The sequence below is a fragment of the Acipenser ruthenus genome, chromosome 35 (assembly GCF_902713425.1).
Source record: "Acipenser ruthenus chromosome 35, fAciRut3.2 maternal haplotype, whole genome shotgun sequence".
Lineage (NCBI taxonomy): Eukaryota > Metazoa > Chordata > Actinopteri > Acipenseriformes > Acipenseridae > Acipenser > Acipenser ruthenus.
In genome coordinates, this window is record NC_081223.1 from 7,545,115 (window position 1) to 7,563,601 (window position 18,487).

Consider the following 18,487-nt stretch of genomic DNA (forward strand, 5'->3'; position numbering starts at 1 on the left):
TATACGCGTTAAATATTCTATATACTCTAAAAATATGCATTGAGGAGCATAATTTTTACACATGAATATGTGATATTTAGCTTTTGCATTCTCCCTGCCAGTGAGTCGGTCCTGTGACTCACCCGCAGGGTGTGTGCTGCTGTGCGTGTCAACAGAAAGGCACAGGAATACATTTTGCTGTCCAGCTGGGAGCCATTTTTAAGGTGAGAGAAAACTTTTATAAAATAGAATATTTACTATAGACTATTAGTCTACCACGTATAACCGATAAGCTGTATTTTATCGAAAGACATCGTTTAAGAATGTATATGGGTTGGTGGATACGATAACTAGATAATTTACTAAATAATACCTACACTTCAGAACAGGGGCTAGAAAATACGCCGCCATTTTGCACATTTATGAAACGCAGTTGGAAATGTGGCGTTTCCGTGATTATATATATAAAAAAAGAAAGCTATTTTTTTTTATGTATTAGCAGTATTTTATCAGATTCCTATTTATCAAGCACATTTGATTTGTATCCTTGTTTAGCTAATTTTTTTACGCAGTTAACGACAATTATTTTAAAATAATTCTGTACACACTGCTATTTTTTAAGCCTACATAATTTACTTTCTTAAGTTTAATGAGCCACTTTACTGCGAGTTTATATTGTCAAATTTTACAATAATACATTTTAATATTTGATTATTTTAAATAGTTTGTACTAACGCCCTACAACAGGAAAGCCCCGTCGAATTTGAGTTGTATTTCTTTCAGTTTTCTTTTTATGAGACGCTATATTACAGATGTAATTAATATTGTATAAAGCGATCGTGTCGATCGTTTTGTAGAAACTGTCCATCAGCGACCAGACCGTGTTGTATTTCAAGTTTATCTTCCTCAACACTTTCCCCCACCGAAGGAATTGCGTTACTAATCAGTAATATGCCGTTGTTTTTTTGTTTTGTTTTTTAAAAAAGTAGTGTTGAATATTTAAAAAAGAAACAACATGGTGTTTTTTAAACATGTTTTTAAAATCTACCTTCATAAATATTTTACCTATTGTATTGGGTGTTGGCAAAAGCTGCACAATAGTACAGTACGTGCTCTACAAAGTGTATTTGACTACATGCCAAAAAAATAAACATCCACCAGGTCGCGTGACAACAAGCCTACAGTTTCGTGTTTCAATAAAGAGGAATTCATTTTAAGAGATAGAATAATATTACAAAGTAAAATGTGTACTGTAGACTTTAGGAATGTATGTGGGGTAGGGGATAACCAATAGATAATTTACCAGCCCAAGGGATTACATAACTATGCAGGAAAGGCGCTGTTTGTAGGTCTAAAAAAAGTATTCACAAATTTTATGACCTCGAAATTGCTGTTTTAATAGTAAATGTTTTTCAACTTGTTTGTATGTATTTATTTTAGCTGAAAAGAGGTAACTTCCAAACGTTTCTCAGGAGAGTGTGTTTGAAAACAAACAGCGGAGGTACTTATAGCTAGTGGGGCAGCAGTGTGGAGTAGTGGTTAGGGCTCTGGACTCTTGACCGGAGGGTCGTGGGTTCAATCCCAGTTGGGGAACACTGCTGCTGTATCCTTGAGCAAGGTACTTTACCTAGATTGCTCCAGTAAAAACCCAACTGTATAAATGGGTAATTGTATATAAAAATAATGTGTAAAAAAATAAAAAAATAAATGTAATTGTATGTAAAAAAAAAAAAAATAATGTGGTGTCTTGTAACAATTGTAAGTCGCCCTGGATAAGGGCGTCTGCTAAAAAATAAATAATAATAATAATAATAGTGTTCCGCGTTTCCGGTTTATTCCGAATTTTACCAAAAAATTGCAGTATTTTAACTGGACGTCGGTTTTTACTGATTTATACTCGATTTCTGTTTACTATTCAGTATTTTCCCTGTACTATTTTCTAGGAAATACACAATATTTTGATTTAAATGCTATTTTATGTTGACTCCGAGATTGTAATAAGCAGCTCTACACTGTATCCTAGGATACAGCACGTACATTTAGACGTCAGAGAATCAAATAACGTTCAAACGTGGTTTTCTGTCACTTCACAAACACATTATCACCTGATTATTTTGGATAGTCAGTCTGATTATTGTGGCAATTGGTGGGCGTGGTAACTAACTTGATCAAAAACTAAGTTGAAATACACGAAAATATCATGTTTTTAGTGGATGATCAATGGGGAGAAAACGTGTCAGTTTATGAATATTCAAAAGAAAACGAATGTTTCAAAGTATACAAAAAGCAAAAATAGCAGAAGTGGGTCAGATGAGGCAGAGGATGCACAGCGCTGCAAATACTGCTGCATTGAGGTACATGTTCACACTGACAATAAAAGAACATACTGAAAAATAAGCAACACATTAAACTAAAACAAGAAAGTGAACTGAGAGACGAGCGATCCATTCATGCTGCTTTTACACTCACTTTAATAAAAGAAAAAAAGAAAAAAATGACTGTTAATGAGTTTGTCAGAGCCGTGCTGTGCTTTGATGCACAGCCACGGTTTATTGCACAGAGGTATGTATTGGTGATTTCGTGCAACAGTACTGTCTGTCCATCAGCTAAAACACTTCCCATCGCCGACCATCTGAATTGTATATTGACAGAAAATGGTGAATGTCCAGTGTGCTTTTTGATGCGTGTCCCTGTGGCTTGCACCGTCCAGTTCTGTCAATTTTCTTTTCTTTTTATGATTTCAAGGCGAATAAACCTGTCTTATTTTGTGCTGATGTCATGTCATGTATTTGCTTACGATTGTAAGTCGCCCTGGATAAGGGCGTCTGCTAATAAATAAATAATAATAATATAAAAAATAATAATCATACCTTCTGTAGATGCTATTCCCGTCAGCACAGCGATTGCCCAAACGTTAACAAAGTACCAGCTAACATGGGAGCAGTGTGGAGTAGTGGTTAGGGCTCTGGACTCTTGACCAGAGGGTTGTTGGTTCAGTCCCAGGTAGGGGACACTGCTGCTGTACCCTTGAGCAAGGTAGTTTACCTAGATTGCTCCCGTAAAAAATAAAACAACTGTATAAAGGATAACTGTATGTAAAAATAATGTGATATCTTGTAACAATTGTAAGTCGCCCTGGATAAGGGCATCTGTTAAGAAAATAATAATAATAACGTGTCTTCGACTTGCACAGATTGTGCTTTATCAGACATGCCAGGGACATGAAACCTCATGAGAAACCAGAACTTCTACTCATCATATTCCACGTTGTGTAAAGTGTGGATACTGAGATGTGTTCCCCCGATTTTTACCAATGCTTCAATTAAAAACATTTTATTTATTTATTTTACCAGTTTTATCCCTATTGTAATATATGTAAAATAAACTCTGAAAAATTCTTGGGAAATGTTTTTAAAGGTGAAAACCGAAAATGCACAACATGATTATGGTGCCATGGTTAACAAACACATGTATTTCTATTTAAATCTATTAACATACTAGATTTCATTATCTATCTATCTATCTATCTATCTATCTATCTATCTATCTGTCTAATTATCTATCTATCTATAGATAGATTTCATAAATACCAAGGCGGTTCTACAATATTTTTTGAAACTCGTTGTGGCAATGTGCCCCGCCCCTGTGTGCATATTATGTGTTGTATGTTGCGTGCGTGTGTTAATGTTGGTGTATAGTCATTGGTACACGGGATATAAACGGGTCTGTGTTTCACGTGTGATTTAAAAAGGTGGATTTGTATTTAGGCACGAGGAGGGCACAAATCACTTCACGTGCTGGTTAAATGTAATATGTGAGCACGGGGTTGCACAGAATTAATTCACGTGCTGGGATTCAAGTGAATAATTAATTAGTAATTGAATCCCAGCACAACAGTATATATAGATGCACATTAGCACTCAGTCGGGGTTAGGTGTTCGGTGAGTGGAGAACGGGAGAGAGAAGGAGTAAAGTAAATATAAAAGAACGTAAATATTAGTGTTATCTGCTCACCGTGTTTTGTTCGTCTGTCTGTGCACTGTCTAGTTCGTTTTGTTCGTCTGTTTATTTTGGCTACAAGTGCCGTGTCCTGTGTTTTTGTGTTTCAAACCTTTTATTTTCTGTTCTGTTGATTAAATCCTGAGCGCGATCACGCGCTCAGCCACACCAAAACCCCAAGTCTCTGTTGTTTATTTCCTGGCTCTGGTCTGACGCCACCCACTCCGGCCGTCTTTGTGACACGTGGTGTCATCGTGGGATAATAGCGCCTCCAAGCGTCAGACCAGGAGAGGGGGTTTTGTGAAAAAAAAAAAAAAAAAAAAAAAATAGTAAAGCGAGGATGGGAAGAAAGAGCTGCAGGAAGCAGCAGCAGAAGCAGCAGCAGCAACAACAACAGCTGCAGCCCTCATCCTGCATGCCGGGCTGGGAGGAGGACAGCCACAACGGGGCAGTAGCCACCCCTCTACCCCCACTGCCACCGGGTTCCCCACCGTCCCGGGAAATATGGGACTGGCTGGTGCACCCCGAGGGGAACTTCGCCAGTGACCTCCCCTGGGTTATTCACGCGCTGCAGATGCGAGATGGGAAACGATGGGAGGACTGGGAGCAACAGCACAACCCGGCATCCGTTCGTGACCTCACCATGGTGGTGCTGGGGTACCTAGCTGCAGACATGGGAGGGATGCCTTCCAGTGAGCAAGAGGGAGAGGAGCAGTCGCTGCCCTCTCCAGTACCTGAGCGGGAGGAGCCTGAGCGTCCACAGCCCAAGCGGGAGGAGCCTGAGCGTCCACAGCCCAAGCGGGAGGAGCCTGAGCGTCCACAGCCCAAGCGGGAGGAGCCTGAGCGTCCACAGCCCAAGCGGGAGGAGCCTGAACTTCCTACGCCTGAGTGGGAGGAGCCCGAACGTCCACAGCCCAAGGGGGAGGAGTCGGGGTGTCCACAGCCCAAAAGGGAGGAGGTCGGGGATGATGGCTGGGAGGTTTTTTTAAAGAACCTCGCGGCAGAGTTATGCCCTGGCTGTGGGGCTTATGGGCACACGTTAGCCATATGCCCCACCCAGTATGAAGAGGAGGAACTAGCGCCCAGACGGGGGGACCGCGAGCGTCCAGCGCCCAGACGGGGGGACCGCGAGCGTCCAGCGCCCAGACGGGGGGACCGCGGGAATCCGAAGCCTGAGAGGCAGCTGTTCCCACCTTCACCATCCGAGGAAGAATGCCTGCTGGTTTCCCCATCACAACCAGCAGAGGAAGAATGCCTGCTGGTTTCCCCATCACAACCAGCAGAGGAAGAATGCCTGCTGGTTTCCCCAGCACAACCAGCAGAGGAAGAATGCCTGCTGGTTTCCCCAGCACAACCAGCAGAGGAAGAATGCCTGCTGGTTTTCCCTTCAGAGGCAGAGCCGCACCAGTCCCCTGCAATAGGAGCGGAGCCGCACCAGTTCCCTGCAAGAGAGGCAGAGCAGCACCAGTCCCCTGGAAAAGGGGGAGACTACACGCTGCTCCCACCTCCATCGGCAGGAGACTACACGCTGCTCCCACCTCCATCGGCAGGAGACTACACGCTGCTCCCACCTTCACCGGCAGGAGCAGAGCAGCCAGAGCTGCCTCTGCCTCCGCCACCTACACCGGCAGGAGCAGAGCAGCCGGAGCTGCCTCTGCCTCCGCCACCTACACCGGCAGGAGCAGAGGAGCAGGAGCTGCCTCTGCCACTTCCAGGAGCAGAGGAGCAGGAGCTGCCTCTGCCACTTCCAGGAGCAGAGCAGCCGGAGCTGCCTCTGCCTCTGCCACCTACACCGGCAGGAGCAGAGGAGCAGGAGCTGCCTCTGCCACTCCCAGGAGCAGAGGAGCAGGAGCTGCCTCTGCCACTTCCAGGAGCAGAGGAGCAGGAGCTGCCTCTGCCTCTGCCACTGCCAGAAGCAGAACAGCAGGAGCTGTCTCTGCTTCCCGTACCTCCACCACGGGGAGTACGGTGGCTGGAGCCCCAGAAAGGGGAGCTGTCGGCCACGAAGAAGGGGGAGGAGGTCTGGAGACCACCAACCCCAGCAGCAGTTTCGCTGCCGGAGATCGTGGGGGAGGTCAGGAGACCTGCTCCCACTGCAGCAGTTTCACTGCCGGAGATCGTGGGGGAGGTCTGGAGACCTGCTCCCACTGCAGCAGTTTCGCTGCCGGAGATCGTGGGGGAGGTCCGGAGACCTGCTCCCACTGCAGCAGTTTCGCTGCCGGAGATCGTGGGGGAGGTCCGGACACCTGCTCCCACTGCAGCACTTGTGCTGCAGAAGAGACTGTGGCCGGAGCCCCGGAAGAGGGAGCTGCCGGCCACGAAGAAGAGGGGAGGTCATCAGACCATCCCCCAAGCAGCCTTTCCGCTGCCAGGACTGCCCCGGCTGAAGGAGTCAGTCTGGGAGCTGTCAGCACGTCTGCTGACAGCATGGCCAGTAGCAGCCTGGCTATTGGCAACATTGCCACCTGTGGGCCCCTGGAAGCCTCCCTTCCCAGCCCGAGACTTTGGCCTGGACTGCTGGATTTTTAAGGGGGGAGGTGACCGTTGAGGCCATGTGTGCTTTGCACAGGGGGGGGTATATGTGGCAATGTGCCCCGCCCCTGTGTGCATATTATGTGTTGTATGTTGCGTGCGTGTGTTAATGTTGGTGTATAGTCATTGGTACACGGGATATAAACAGGTCTGTGTTTCACGTGTGATTTAAAAAGGTAGATTTGTATTTAGGCACGAGGAGGGCACAAATCACTTCACGTGCTGGTTAAATGTAATATGTGAGCACGGGGTTGCACAGAATTAATTCACGTGCTGGGATTCAAATGAATAATTAATTAGTAATTGAATCCCAGCACAACAGTATATATAGATGCACATTAGCACTCAGTCGGGGTTAGGTGTTCGGTGAGTGGAGAACGGGAGAGAGAGAAGGAGTAAAGTAAATATAAAAGAACGTAAATATTAGTGTTATCTGCTCACCGTGTTTTGTTCGTCTGTCTGTGCACTGTCTAGTCCGTTTTGTTCGTCTGTTTATTTTGGCTACAAGTGCCGTGTCCTGTGTTTTTGTGTTTCAAACCTTTTATTTTCTGTTCTGTTGATTAAATCCTGAGCACGATCACGCGCTCAGCCACACCAAAACCCCAAGTCTCTGTTGTTTATTTCCTGGCTCTGGTCTGACGCCACCCACTCCGGCCGTCTTTGTGACACTCGTATAATAGCTAAATTCATGTGAATGAAGCTGTTTTCCATTGGGCTGATTGCACATTTTTCATTTAAATATTTACTTTCAGCAAATTAACACCTCTATGGAAACAGCCATTGTGGGTATTAAAATACAAAAAATGTTTTATTTTGAATGACTGATGTTGATAGACAGAGGACGTACATTTTTTTTTTTTTTTTTTTTTTTTTTACCGATGAAGAGGATAGACTTGGAAACCGTGACTGGCACCTCAGCCAGGGTATGCTCTTTGACTTTCCTAAGAGGTGAAGGGATGTTATCAAGAGGGCCTGAAAATAGTGTGAGAGGGAACTAGTGAAGTTAACAGTGAACAAAATGAAATGGCAACTAAAAAACACAAACTCTGGGATGAACACAAGAATATTCAAGCCTAACTGGGAAGTGGAATTTGTTTTAGCGAGGTTAATGGAAAACCAATGTGTCTGTTGTGCCAGAAGACTATTGCTGTGTTAAAGAAGGCTAACTTGCAACGCCATTATGAAACCTGTCACCTCAACTTTAGGAGGAAATGCTTACATTACTGGCCAAATGCGGGGAGAGGATATTTACAATAAACTGACAACATTTATTGAAGTGACAGGTAAAAATATGGACCTGAAGAAGACTGAGGTTCCACATTTCTTTTCATATCACTGCATAATACACTAGGAAATCCTGTCCTGCAAGTTATGGAAAGATCTCTGAAAACTACAAAGAAGGTTGTGGCTTGGTGACCTTTATCGTTACACACTCCCTCCAACACAGAGAGCTCAAACTTTTAGTTGAGGAGCAGGAAACCCGTGACAGCGGTTGGGTGCTCATGCAGAATTAGGATATCTTGGTCGTGGTCAGGTGTTGACTCATTTCATGGAACTGCTTTCTGCCATGAGATTGTTTGGAAGAGAAGAGCCGCTTTGATCTACTCATCCCTGAATGATGAAATGCCATCATATGAACACTTAACCTCAAGCTACAAGGAAAAGGATCCTTAGCGATGTTTCTGCATTCAGAGGTAACCAAAGCTAATTTACAAAAAAATTAACACTGATAGAATTGCAACATAGCAACGTTCTGAAAGTTTTAAACATCGATGGGGATCAGCAAATCAAGACTTTGCACATCTCCAAGTGATAAACATTTGAATGATTGTCTTCTTGCAGCTACAAGCATTGACCACATGGTAAAAAGATAGTGAAGAGAATGCAAACACCGCCCTCTCATTACATAAGTATATATTTACTAGTTTTACAAGGCTTCTTCAGCGGATGTTTTGAAGGCGATTGCTGACTTTGTAAATAAGTCTTCCATCACGTTTTTCTTTGTGTTGTTGCTTTTTTATTCCTTTTAATATGCAATGTTTATGTTAATAAAGTTACAAAGGTTCTCATTTGAGTCTGCATGTTTTTAAAACTGGTACAGTTTAATAAGTTTAAATGGGCAGGAATTGGAGCTTCCCTCTTTACCCACACCAGGCACGATGCATTTTGTCCTGCAGTAGAATGACACTTTCGCTGCGATGCTTCCTTTCACACCACTGGAGACCGGTGCTTGTCATATTTCCATTCTTTGCGTATCTTTACCCCCTGACCACTCGTGGTGTTTTTTTTTTCTGTGGTGTCTCGAGGATTTCCCACTTTTTCTTTACATCATCAGCTTTTTGTAGAATACTTGTTTCAGTAAACGAATCACACACACCAGTTATACCCAGTTCCCTGGAAATTAACTCTGAAATGTTCTCATCACTGTGTCTTTGCAATTTTTGTGTCCTGTGTTTAGGGCTTCTGCTTTTTGGTTTCTATTTTTCCGGGCTTTCACTTTTTATATACTGAATGAAATTATTGTTTTCGGTTACTTTCCAAAATGCTTGGCCGTTTTTTTCTGTCACAATATGTATAGTACAGTACTAGCACACTTAAGTTGTACCTTCTTTCCTTTGCTGTCTTCCACAACAAAAACCTTCTGGTCACGAGCACATTCTTCAGAGGTTTCTGTGTGTTTAGCCATTTTTTTTTACATTCAACACAATTTTTAATTCAGTTTTAAATTCGACGAGCGTGTAAATACTAGGGCTTCAACGAAGGGTACATTTTGCACTTCAAAGGTTCGGAACACGTTACCGAAGGAAGGTTCGACCCTTCGATGGGACTCATTTGCATAATTTACTGGTGGCGTCACCATAGCTACTTGTTTATATTTGATTGAAAATCATATTGTTTTACAGGTAATCCAAATAAAACATTCACATGTAGTTTAAAAATATGTTCTATAGAACAGTAATCATGTTTTTATAATTTAAATTTTAAAAAAAATACACGTTGTTTATTTACATATAATTGAGGCTGCTTGCGATCTCTGTACAGTAAGCTTGCATTGCAACAGCACTAACTGCAGCGGACTGAGGCAAAACAAAGTGTTATTTAAAAACAGTCTCCATTCCAAGCAGGTTATCAGTCACATTTTACTAATAATAATAATAATATGAACTTATGCTTGTCAAGTGACCCCAGAGATTGGTTATACCTCCATGATAAGAGTCGCTTGCACAGTGTGCATTCAACTTTTTTTTTGTCATCTGGGCATTTAACAGAAAAATCCCAAACGGCAGAGAGATTTCGAGACATTTCTTTCAGTACAGCTTACGCCTTATGCTATACAATGTTTTGCTGTAATTAAAGGTTTGCTTCTGGATAACACGAGCTGGAGGGGGGAGGGGAGGACGGTGCTTAGTTTTCCAAATTAAAATGATTAGTGTTGGCATATATTTTACCATTGGCTTATCTACCAGCGGCTTATCTTTTTATAATGCTGTTTATAATGTGGCTTCTCTTTTATAATGTTCTTTATAATGTGGCTTCTCTTTGGTTACACCTAGAAACACTGTTCAAATTCACCTCCCTGTTTGTTTCTGATTGGTTGCTGTCAGTAACTTCACATACAGTGTGAGACTGGCAAGTAGCTTCTCAAGCCAGATCAGGAAGGAAGGCAGCAGAACATTCCTGAATGTCTCCTGTTTCCTGCACATCTGTGATCTATTAAAGGTTATTCAGCTGTGACATGTGATTGTTTGTTTCTTTTCATTCATTTAGTTGTGTGTTCGAGATCATCCAAGTGTCAAAACTGACCCAAGAGATGCTGGATGAAAAATGCACAATGTCATGGTAGGCACATTTTTGTTTTGTTTGTTTTGTTTCGTTGACCCTGTACAGTAATAAACCAAGATTACTTCTACTTGTATTGGTGACTTCAATGTTAAAATACAGTTTTGTGTCTGTTCATTAATTAATATATATATATATATATATATATATATATATATATATATATATATATATATATATATATATATATATAATAGATATAATATTTTTTTTTTTTTCTAGGCAATACTTACATTTTTCTTCGGGGTCACATGCTTCAAGGTAAGGCCCCATTTACTCTTTTCAGTGACTTTCTTCATTCCCACTATCTAGGAAACTGAGTTAACACATGAAACTAGAGTTAACACAATAAAGCCCCATTCATTGCTATCATGGAAGTGAATTATCTTTGGGATTGATAACTCAGTGGGTCTGTGGTACTCTAGAATAAATAAAATTTAAACAAAAATTAAAAAGCTTTGTTTGGAAACAGGACTGGATAAATCCACTTACTGTGCACCTAGTCTTGTTGTCTTTTAAATCAGTGATAGATTAAAATGACAACGATGTTTTTATAATTAAGACTGGCGCTTCAGGGGGCTCCCGAGTGGTGCATCCAATAAAGGCGCTCCGCGCGGAGTGCAGGATGTGCCCTATAGCCTGGAGATCACAGGTTCGAATCCAGGCTATGTCACAGCCGACTGTGACCGGGAGTTCCTAGGGGGCGGCACACAATTGGCTGAGCGCTGCCCGGGTAGGGAGGGCTTAGGTAGGCAGGGGAATCCACGGCTCACCGCGCATCAGCGACCCCTGTGGCAGATAGGGCGCCTGTGGTTCTGCAGTGGAGCCGCCAGATCTGTGTTGTCCTCCGGCACTATAGGTCTGGTAGCATTGCTGTGGATCTGCAGTGCGAAAAATGACGGCTTGGCAGGAGCAGGTTTCGGAGGACGTGTGTTCCAGCCTCCGTTTCCTGAGTCGACAGGGGGGTTGTGAGCGGCGAGCCAAGGATAAAGATAATAATTGGGCATACTAAATTGGGGAGAAAACCAGGGTAAAAAAATGTATAAAAAATAATAAATTTATAAAAAAAAAAAAGACTGGCGCTTCCAGCTGGGGTACCTTGATAACTAAAGACCTCATCAAGCCCTGAGCTTGGTGAAAGACATGCCCCAGTTTCATTTTTCAGGCCTTAGAGACTCTCATACCGTTGCATTGAGGGAGAAACTCCTGGCAGTTTGACCTGTCCAGTCTTACACTTTATGAAGAAGTCTCCTGCGGCCAAGGAACTGAGAACTGCAAGTGGTCATGCATTTTCATGTAGTTTAGGATTTTAACTCCTGCAAACATTAATAATTAAGTAGGAGGGGCAAATCAAGGGCCAGAAATAAGCCTCTGTGCTAGATTTTCTTTTCAAGCGATCATATCTTCTTCAGACCAGCTCTGAGGGTGAGTTGCTCTGAAGGGGTCAGAGACTGGCATCAATAACTTACTGAACTGATCAAATACTTTCTAAAGACTTTGATACAGTTTAATATTTAAAAATCAGGGATTAAAAAAACAAAGAGGCCAGTACCATACTGAGCATCACTGTTTTAAACATAATCTGAACCTAATGCCTATGAAGCAGAGTGAATGGATACTTATGGTGATGGCAAAAAACTCATTGCACAAGGCAGGTTTCATAACATTTTCATTTCGAATTGGTTCACTATAAAGAATTAAACTATAACATAAGCGCACATGCTAATATTTGAGTTGTTTTTTGGAATTGCAGCAACCAGGGTCCCTTATCCAGGATCCAGGATTTCTGCAGCATTGGTAAAGGTATGTGTAACTTGTCAAATGAATGGCGTGCAGGGAACCCAATTGACATCTTATGCAATTGTTTTTAAATTGTGATTTGAATTGTATTACTGATGTACAAAAATATGACTGCCATATTACAAATGTGTGACTATTGTTTTCTGGTAAATGCATACCGTACTAAAGAGCCATCGATTGAAAATATTATTATTATTATTATTATTATTATTATTATTATTATTATTATTATTATTATTATTATTATTTAGCAGATGCTTTTATCCAAAGCGACTTAGAGACTAGGGGGTGAAATATGTATCAGCAACTGCTGCTGCTGCTGCAGAGTCACTTCCAATAGGACCTTGTTTGTTTTATGACTCATCCGAAGGATGGAGCACAAGAAGGTGAAGTGACTTGCTCAGGGTCACACACACACACACAGTGAGTCAGTTGCTGAGCTGGTATTTGAACCAGAAGCCTCCTGGTATCAAGCCCCTTTCTTAACCACAGGACCACCACGCCTCCTATTATGATATAATGTGACACAGTTATTTTACCATATCTTAGGACTTGATCCTTAAAGTTTGACACCCACCACTTTGTTTTTTCTTACAACAGAGTCACCCAACTACCTTGACCATGTATCAGAACAAGTAGACAAATACAGGGGGCAGACTGTGTCTCTGGAGAAGCCAGCAGGGTATCCAATGAGAATTGGGGGGCTAGATGACACAATCTATGCAGAAATGGAGGATGAGCTTGAAGCATGGGAAGATTTCTACCTTCCTGAAAGAGTAGAGATGAGAGTTGTCGGTGCCATTGATATGTTCCCGAGTCTGGCGGTGGGGCTGCAGCTGATCATTCTGGCAGGCAAAGATGGCAACATCTATGCATATGAAAATGAGGTGTTGCACCAAGTGGCTGACAGCTTGCAGGACCTCTTCCAAAAGGGAATTGAGTTTCCTGGAACCAAAGTCTACAACTATGGGGAATGTTTTGCTCCTATGGTAAGAATATAAAACTAGTCAAAGTCAAAGATGTAATGACCAGGGTGCTGTGAACACAATGTCCATAGAAAATGGCAAATAATTGGGATTTGGGTGTGGTGATTATGTTTTGAAACCTTTTCTACATTATTCTGATGGCATGTATATACATAGGCTTCTAAACTGCTCTAGGGACCCAGTTGAAACACGTTAACCATAGAACTGATCGCAAGTCGTTTATACAGTGATGATAATGAACACTAATGACAAATCTTAAAATCATCAAAAAAAAATCATCAAAAAGTTGCAATTACATTTTCTAGAAAACCGTGTCACAATCTAGGTTTATATGGAATGACCCTGTCTGTATCATTGACCATGTTTGAAACTGGTTTTACATAGGGTATGGAACCAACTCCCCAGTAATGTTGTTGAAGCTGACACCCTGGGATCCTTCAAGAAGCTGCTTGATGAGATTCTGGAATCAATAAGCTACTAACAACCAAACGAGCAAGATTATTATTATTATTATTATTATTATTATTATTATTATTTATTTCTTAGCAGACGCCCTTATCCAGGGCGACTTACAATCGTAAGCAAAAACATTTCAAGCGTTACAATACAAGTAATACAATAAGAGCAAGATGGGCTAAATGGCCTCCTCTTGTTTGTAAACTTTCTTATGTTCTTATGTTCTTATGTATAGAGAAGAGCTTTTTCAACTATGATGAAACTTGGTCTGGATAATTTACATAAACTATATTGACAGTAATATAATCTGGGGTTATATGAAGACCACCTGTCTGCATGTCACACTCACATTGTTATATAATCTGGGGTTATATGAAGACCACCTGTCTGCATGTCACACTCACATTGTTACATATGCCTACAGTGGAGCTTGGTCATGGTGCTCTGTTTTTTGATGTCATTGTTTAATGTTGAATGGCAGGGATGGCTGTCACTGACATGTTTGTTCTGCTTTGTTTTGTTTTAAAGACAGAAGAAGAATATGATGAATTAATGGAGGATGAAGAAGTAAAGAAAATGAAAGAGGAGACCAGGGAATTCATCAAAAGCAATGAAGTGGAATTTCTGAGCATACTGGCCCGCATTGAAGAAAAAGAGAATGCAGAAAAGGTTGTGTCCAATGAAGTTGTGCCTTGTAAAGAGAATGCAGAAAAGGTTGTGTCCAATGAAGTTGTGTCTTGTAAAGATAATGCAGAAAAGGTTGTGTCCAATGAAGTTGTGCCTTGTAAAGAGAATGCAGAAAAGGTTGTGTCCAATGAAGTTGTGCCTTGTAAAGAGAATGCAGAAAAGGTTGCGTCCAATGAAGTTGTGCCTTCTAACCACCACCGCCCCAAGCATGTTGTAGTTCAGATGTGGAAGCATGCAGATGAATTGGTCATATTTAATTTAAATGATGCCGATTATAAGATATTGTGCAAGGTCTTCCAGCTACTACAGCGTGAAAAGCGGGAAATTAATGGGAATTGTAGGAGATTCCTGCTCCGTTTCAGAGCTCTTCCATGTGTGCATAAACTCTGTTCTTGATTACATCCTGATTTTTACCCATAAAGTCCATGTCTATAGGAGGCTGTGTGGTCCAGTGGTTAAAGAAAAGGGCTTGTAACCAGGAGGTCCCCGGTTCAAATCCCACCTCAGCCACTGACTCATTGTGTGACCCTGAGCAAGTCACTTCACCTCCTTGTGCTCTGTCTTTCGGGTGAGACGTAGTTGTAAGTGACTCTGCAGCTGATGCATAGATCACACACTCTAGTCTCTGTAAGTCACCACGGATAAAGGCGTCTGCTAAATAAACAAATAATAATAATAATGTCTTTGGGCCTGAAAAGAGAATTGTCCCACAACTGCAATGGCACCCAAACAGTTACATGTTAACTGCCAATGCAAGATGACATTTTTGAAGAGTGCTCAATAAATTATCAAAGGGCTTGCTCAACTCCAAAGAAAACTTGAATCTTAATTCACAACATTCACTTTAGGTGCTTTGATCAAAGAGAATTCTTACATGTTACCTACCAGAAAACCAGCACTCACCTCAAATTTTAAAAAAAGATTATTTATTCATTTCAGACTTTTGTTTTCTTTTTTAAATGTCAGATACGCAAGCACAGAGAGAGACGCATTGCCGCTAGATGCCTTCCTCGGCGTGCATTCAAACAAACTTAATTACATTTTTGTAGAATTGATTGGTGATTATTATAATGTGTTAATTAATTTGCTCTTAAAGGGAAAGTCAACAATAAAACAATACACAAGAAAAACAAGCTGTTTTTATTGCTGTATTTTTATTGTAATGTTGGCTTTTCCTTTTTAAGAGCAAACTAATTAACACATTATAATAATCACCAATCAATTACTGTGAAGCCATACATATTTGCAAGCCTTTTACTGTGTGTTTTTCGCGTATGAAAAACAACGCTAACATTTTTGGCACTTTTGCACTTTGTGATGGTATTCCACTATGAAAGGCGCTATATAAAAATAAAGATTATTATTTATTAATGTCAAACTCCACTAACAATACATACTTCGTATATTGCAACAGGTCGCCAACATTTCTGGAGCAAAATAGGTTTTATGGGTGCGATTCGCCAAATATTTTGGTCGCAAATATTTATGACTTTACAGTATATAAAAAAGTAATTTACTTTGTTTGACACACGAGGAAGGCATCTTGCTGCAACACATCTGTGCTTACACGTCTCCCACTTTTTAAAAAGAGTCTAAAATGAAGAAATAAACAAATAGTCATCTATTATTGAAGAGAAGACAGGAATCTATTCAGCAAACCAAGACATAGCATCATCCGTAACTTAAACAATAATCAGGATTCTGAAGTAAAACTTCAAGGAAACTAAGTCAGGTAAACACTTGTTTGGTGTAAGTCTTATACTAAAGAAGGCAGTAGCTGAACGCTTGTTAACTTCGTTTCTTGTGTAAGTTTTACCCAAGGTGTTAAACCAGAGATATGAGTGGGATTGTCAGCAGTTCTGTGCTGCTACTGTTCTAAAGTTGACATGCCACCTAAAGCAGCGAGAGGTAGGGGTGTGCAAGACTGGCATTCAGAAATGGGCAGAGCCAAAAGTGGGCTGGGCCAGTCCCAAAACCTGAAGCTGCGTTTTATCACTCATTTCCGAATCCGAGTCCTGCACTACCCCATTCAAAACCAAGGCATTCAAATCAGTTTGCCTCATACATTAAGCACTGGTCCCCTTGTTGAAGGGCTTAAGAACGTTTTATTCTTTGCTTACTTTTTGTTCTTTAATGTGAAGACACCCAGATTTTTTCAAGCATCACGCTGTCCTGTCTTGTCTCAGTATTATTATTATTATTATTATTATTTATTTCTTAGCAGACGCCCTTATCCAGGGCGACTTACAATTGTTACAAGATATCACATTATTTTTACATACAATTACCCATTTATACAGTTGGGTTTTTTTTTACTGGAGCAATCTAGGTAAAGTACCTTGCTCAAGGGTACAGCAGCAGTGTCCTCCACCGGGGATTGAACCCATAATCCTCTGGTCAAGAGTCCAGAGCCCTAACCACTACTCCACACTGCTGCCCTAGCGATCTGTACAACTGCTGTACAGCGATCACTCCGTGTCTCTATGTACAGCGATCACTCCGTGTCCTCTATGTACAGCGATCACTCCGTGTCCTCTATGTACAGCGATCACTCCGTGTCCTCTATGTACAGCGATCACTCCGTGTCCTCTATGTACAGCGATCACTCCGTGTCCTCTATGTACAGCGATCACTCCATGTCCTCTATGTACAGTGATCACGCCGTGTCCTCTATGTACGAGGTGTCCTGTAGAAAGGTGCATTTCCATGGTCTGGTCTTGGCTGGTGAACCATGTGGGTGAGTCTAACACAAGAAGTGAAAGTATACCTGGAAGTTTAGTAGAAGCTTTATAAAGCTAAGAAGTGGTAAACTCCTAAAGTAACAAAAAAAAGAGGAAAGAACACAAAGTCATGAATCACAAAGATTAGGGGACCAGTGATATTGTTGGCAATGCTAGAAGATGAGAAGATATATTTAAAAGCCAAGGTTAGCATTCTTTGAAATATAAAGTTGTGTTCAAAAGTTTGGAAACAGCAAGATTAGAGCTGGGGATTGTATTGAAGATTTTCCTCACTCTGAACCCTTTCTTAACATCTTGGTATCCCTGAATAGGTAACCCTCCAGTTTATAGTTATGCACTGACACTCATCATGGGATATTGCAATTTTGGTCAGAATTATTAGGTAACTTTTTGTTGACCTGCTGATAAATGTTTAACTGTCACTGTTATATGGTAAAATAACCCATGAATGAATTGATTTAATATAGAAATGTACAAATTGTATTGCCATTTATTTGAATGTGCTTGTTGTATAAACAGTATGCTGAGTGATCGTTGGTGGTATCTGGTTTTTATTCACCTTGGGAGGGTGTCCTTACATAACCCACATGCTCCTGTCAGGGCTCATGATTTACTGGGACATCCTGCGGCCAATAAAAACGTACACCACGAGCGATCAGTCCGTGTCTCTATGTACAGCGATCACTCCGTGTCTCTATGTACAGCGATCACTCCGTGTCCTCTATGTACAGCGATCACTCCGTGTCCTCTATGTACAGTGATCACGCCGTGTCCTCTATGTACAGTGATCACTCCGTGTCCTCTATGTACAGCGATCACGCCGTGTCCTCTATGTACAGCGATCACGCCGTGTCCTCTATGTACAGCGATCACGCCGTGTCCTCTATGTACAGCGATCACTCCGTGTCCTCTATGTACAGCGATCACTCCGTGTCCTCTATGTACAGCGATCACTCCGTGTGATCTATGTACAGTCACCGCTGCCTAATCGGGATCCTGATAATCGGGATTGCTGATTCTTTAAATTCCCCCGAGGCGTCCCGATAAAGCAGTGCAGACTGGATAGTGCTTAAAGGGATAGAACCATTTATATCTGCCTTGTAAAGAAGCTCAAAAGGCAAAACTCTTTCTTCTACTTTGGTGTTTGGTGTTGCAGTAAAATGGTATATATTTGTACAGCACTTAAAGGGATACATGCAGCTATATCATGTGTATCTACATTGTGTATACAGACAGATTTTCTGATTATCCAGGAGGTTTCTATATTTTTCACTGAAAATGTAAATTTAAAAATGTTGCACTTGTATTACTGATGATTAAATAAAGAATATTTGATGAAGAATGTCTCTCTCTATCTCTCTCTCTCTCTCTCTCCCTCTGATTTCTGTATCAATAAAGAATATGTAGCTATTTCTGTCATGTTATCCGAGAAAATCTGATTATATAAAGAGCTGTTTGCTATTTTTA

General features: G+C 41.4%; 1 protein-coding gene across 1 annotated transcript; it reads left to right on the top strand.

Annotated features, from left to right (window-relative positions):
* Positions 1–46: 46 nt before the first annotated feature.
* Positions 47–18,362, top strand: LOC131705205 (uncharacterized). The gene is made up of 6 exons (XM_059007469.1): positions 47–203; positions 10,279–10,350; positions 10,573–10,611; positions 12,104–12,153; positions 12,751–13,139; positions 14,121–18,362. The coding sequence occupies exons 2-6, from the start codon at positions 10,322–10,324 to the stop codon at positions 14,673–14,675; spliced, it is 1,062 nt and encodes a 353-aa protein (XP_058863452.1). The 5' UTR covers positions 47–203; positions 10,279–10,321; the 3' UTR covers positions 14,676–18,362.
* Positions 18,363–18,487: the final 125 nt, after the last annotated feature.

Excerpts from the sequence above, each read along its gene's own strand:
- LOC131705205 (XM_059007469.1), top strand. The coding sequence starts at position 10,322 with ATGCTGGATGAAAAATGCACAATGTCATG. Across the intron at positions 10,351-10,572 it reads GAAAAATGCACAATGTCATG|GCAATACTTACATTTTTCTT; the intron begins GTAGGCACATTT and ends TTTTTTTTCTAG. Across the intron at positions 10,612-12,103 it reads TCGGGGTCACATGCTTCAAG|CAACCAGGGTCCCTTATCCA; the intron begins GTAAGGCCCCAT and ends TTGGAATTGCAG.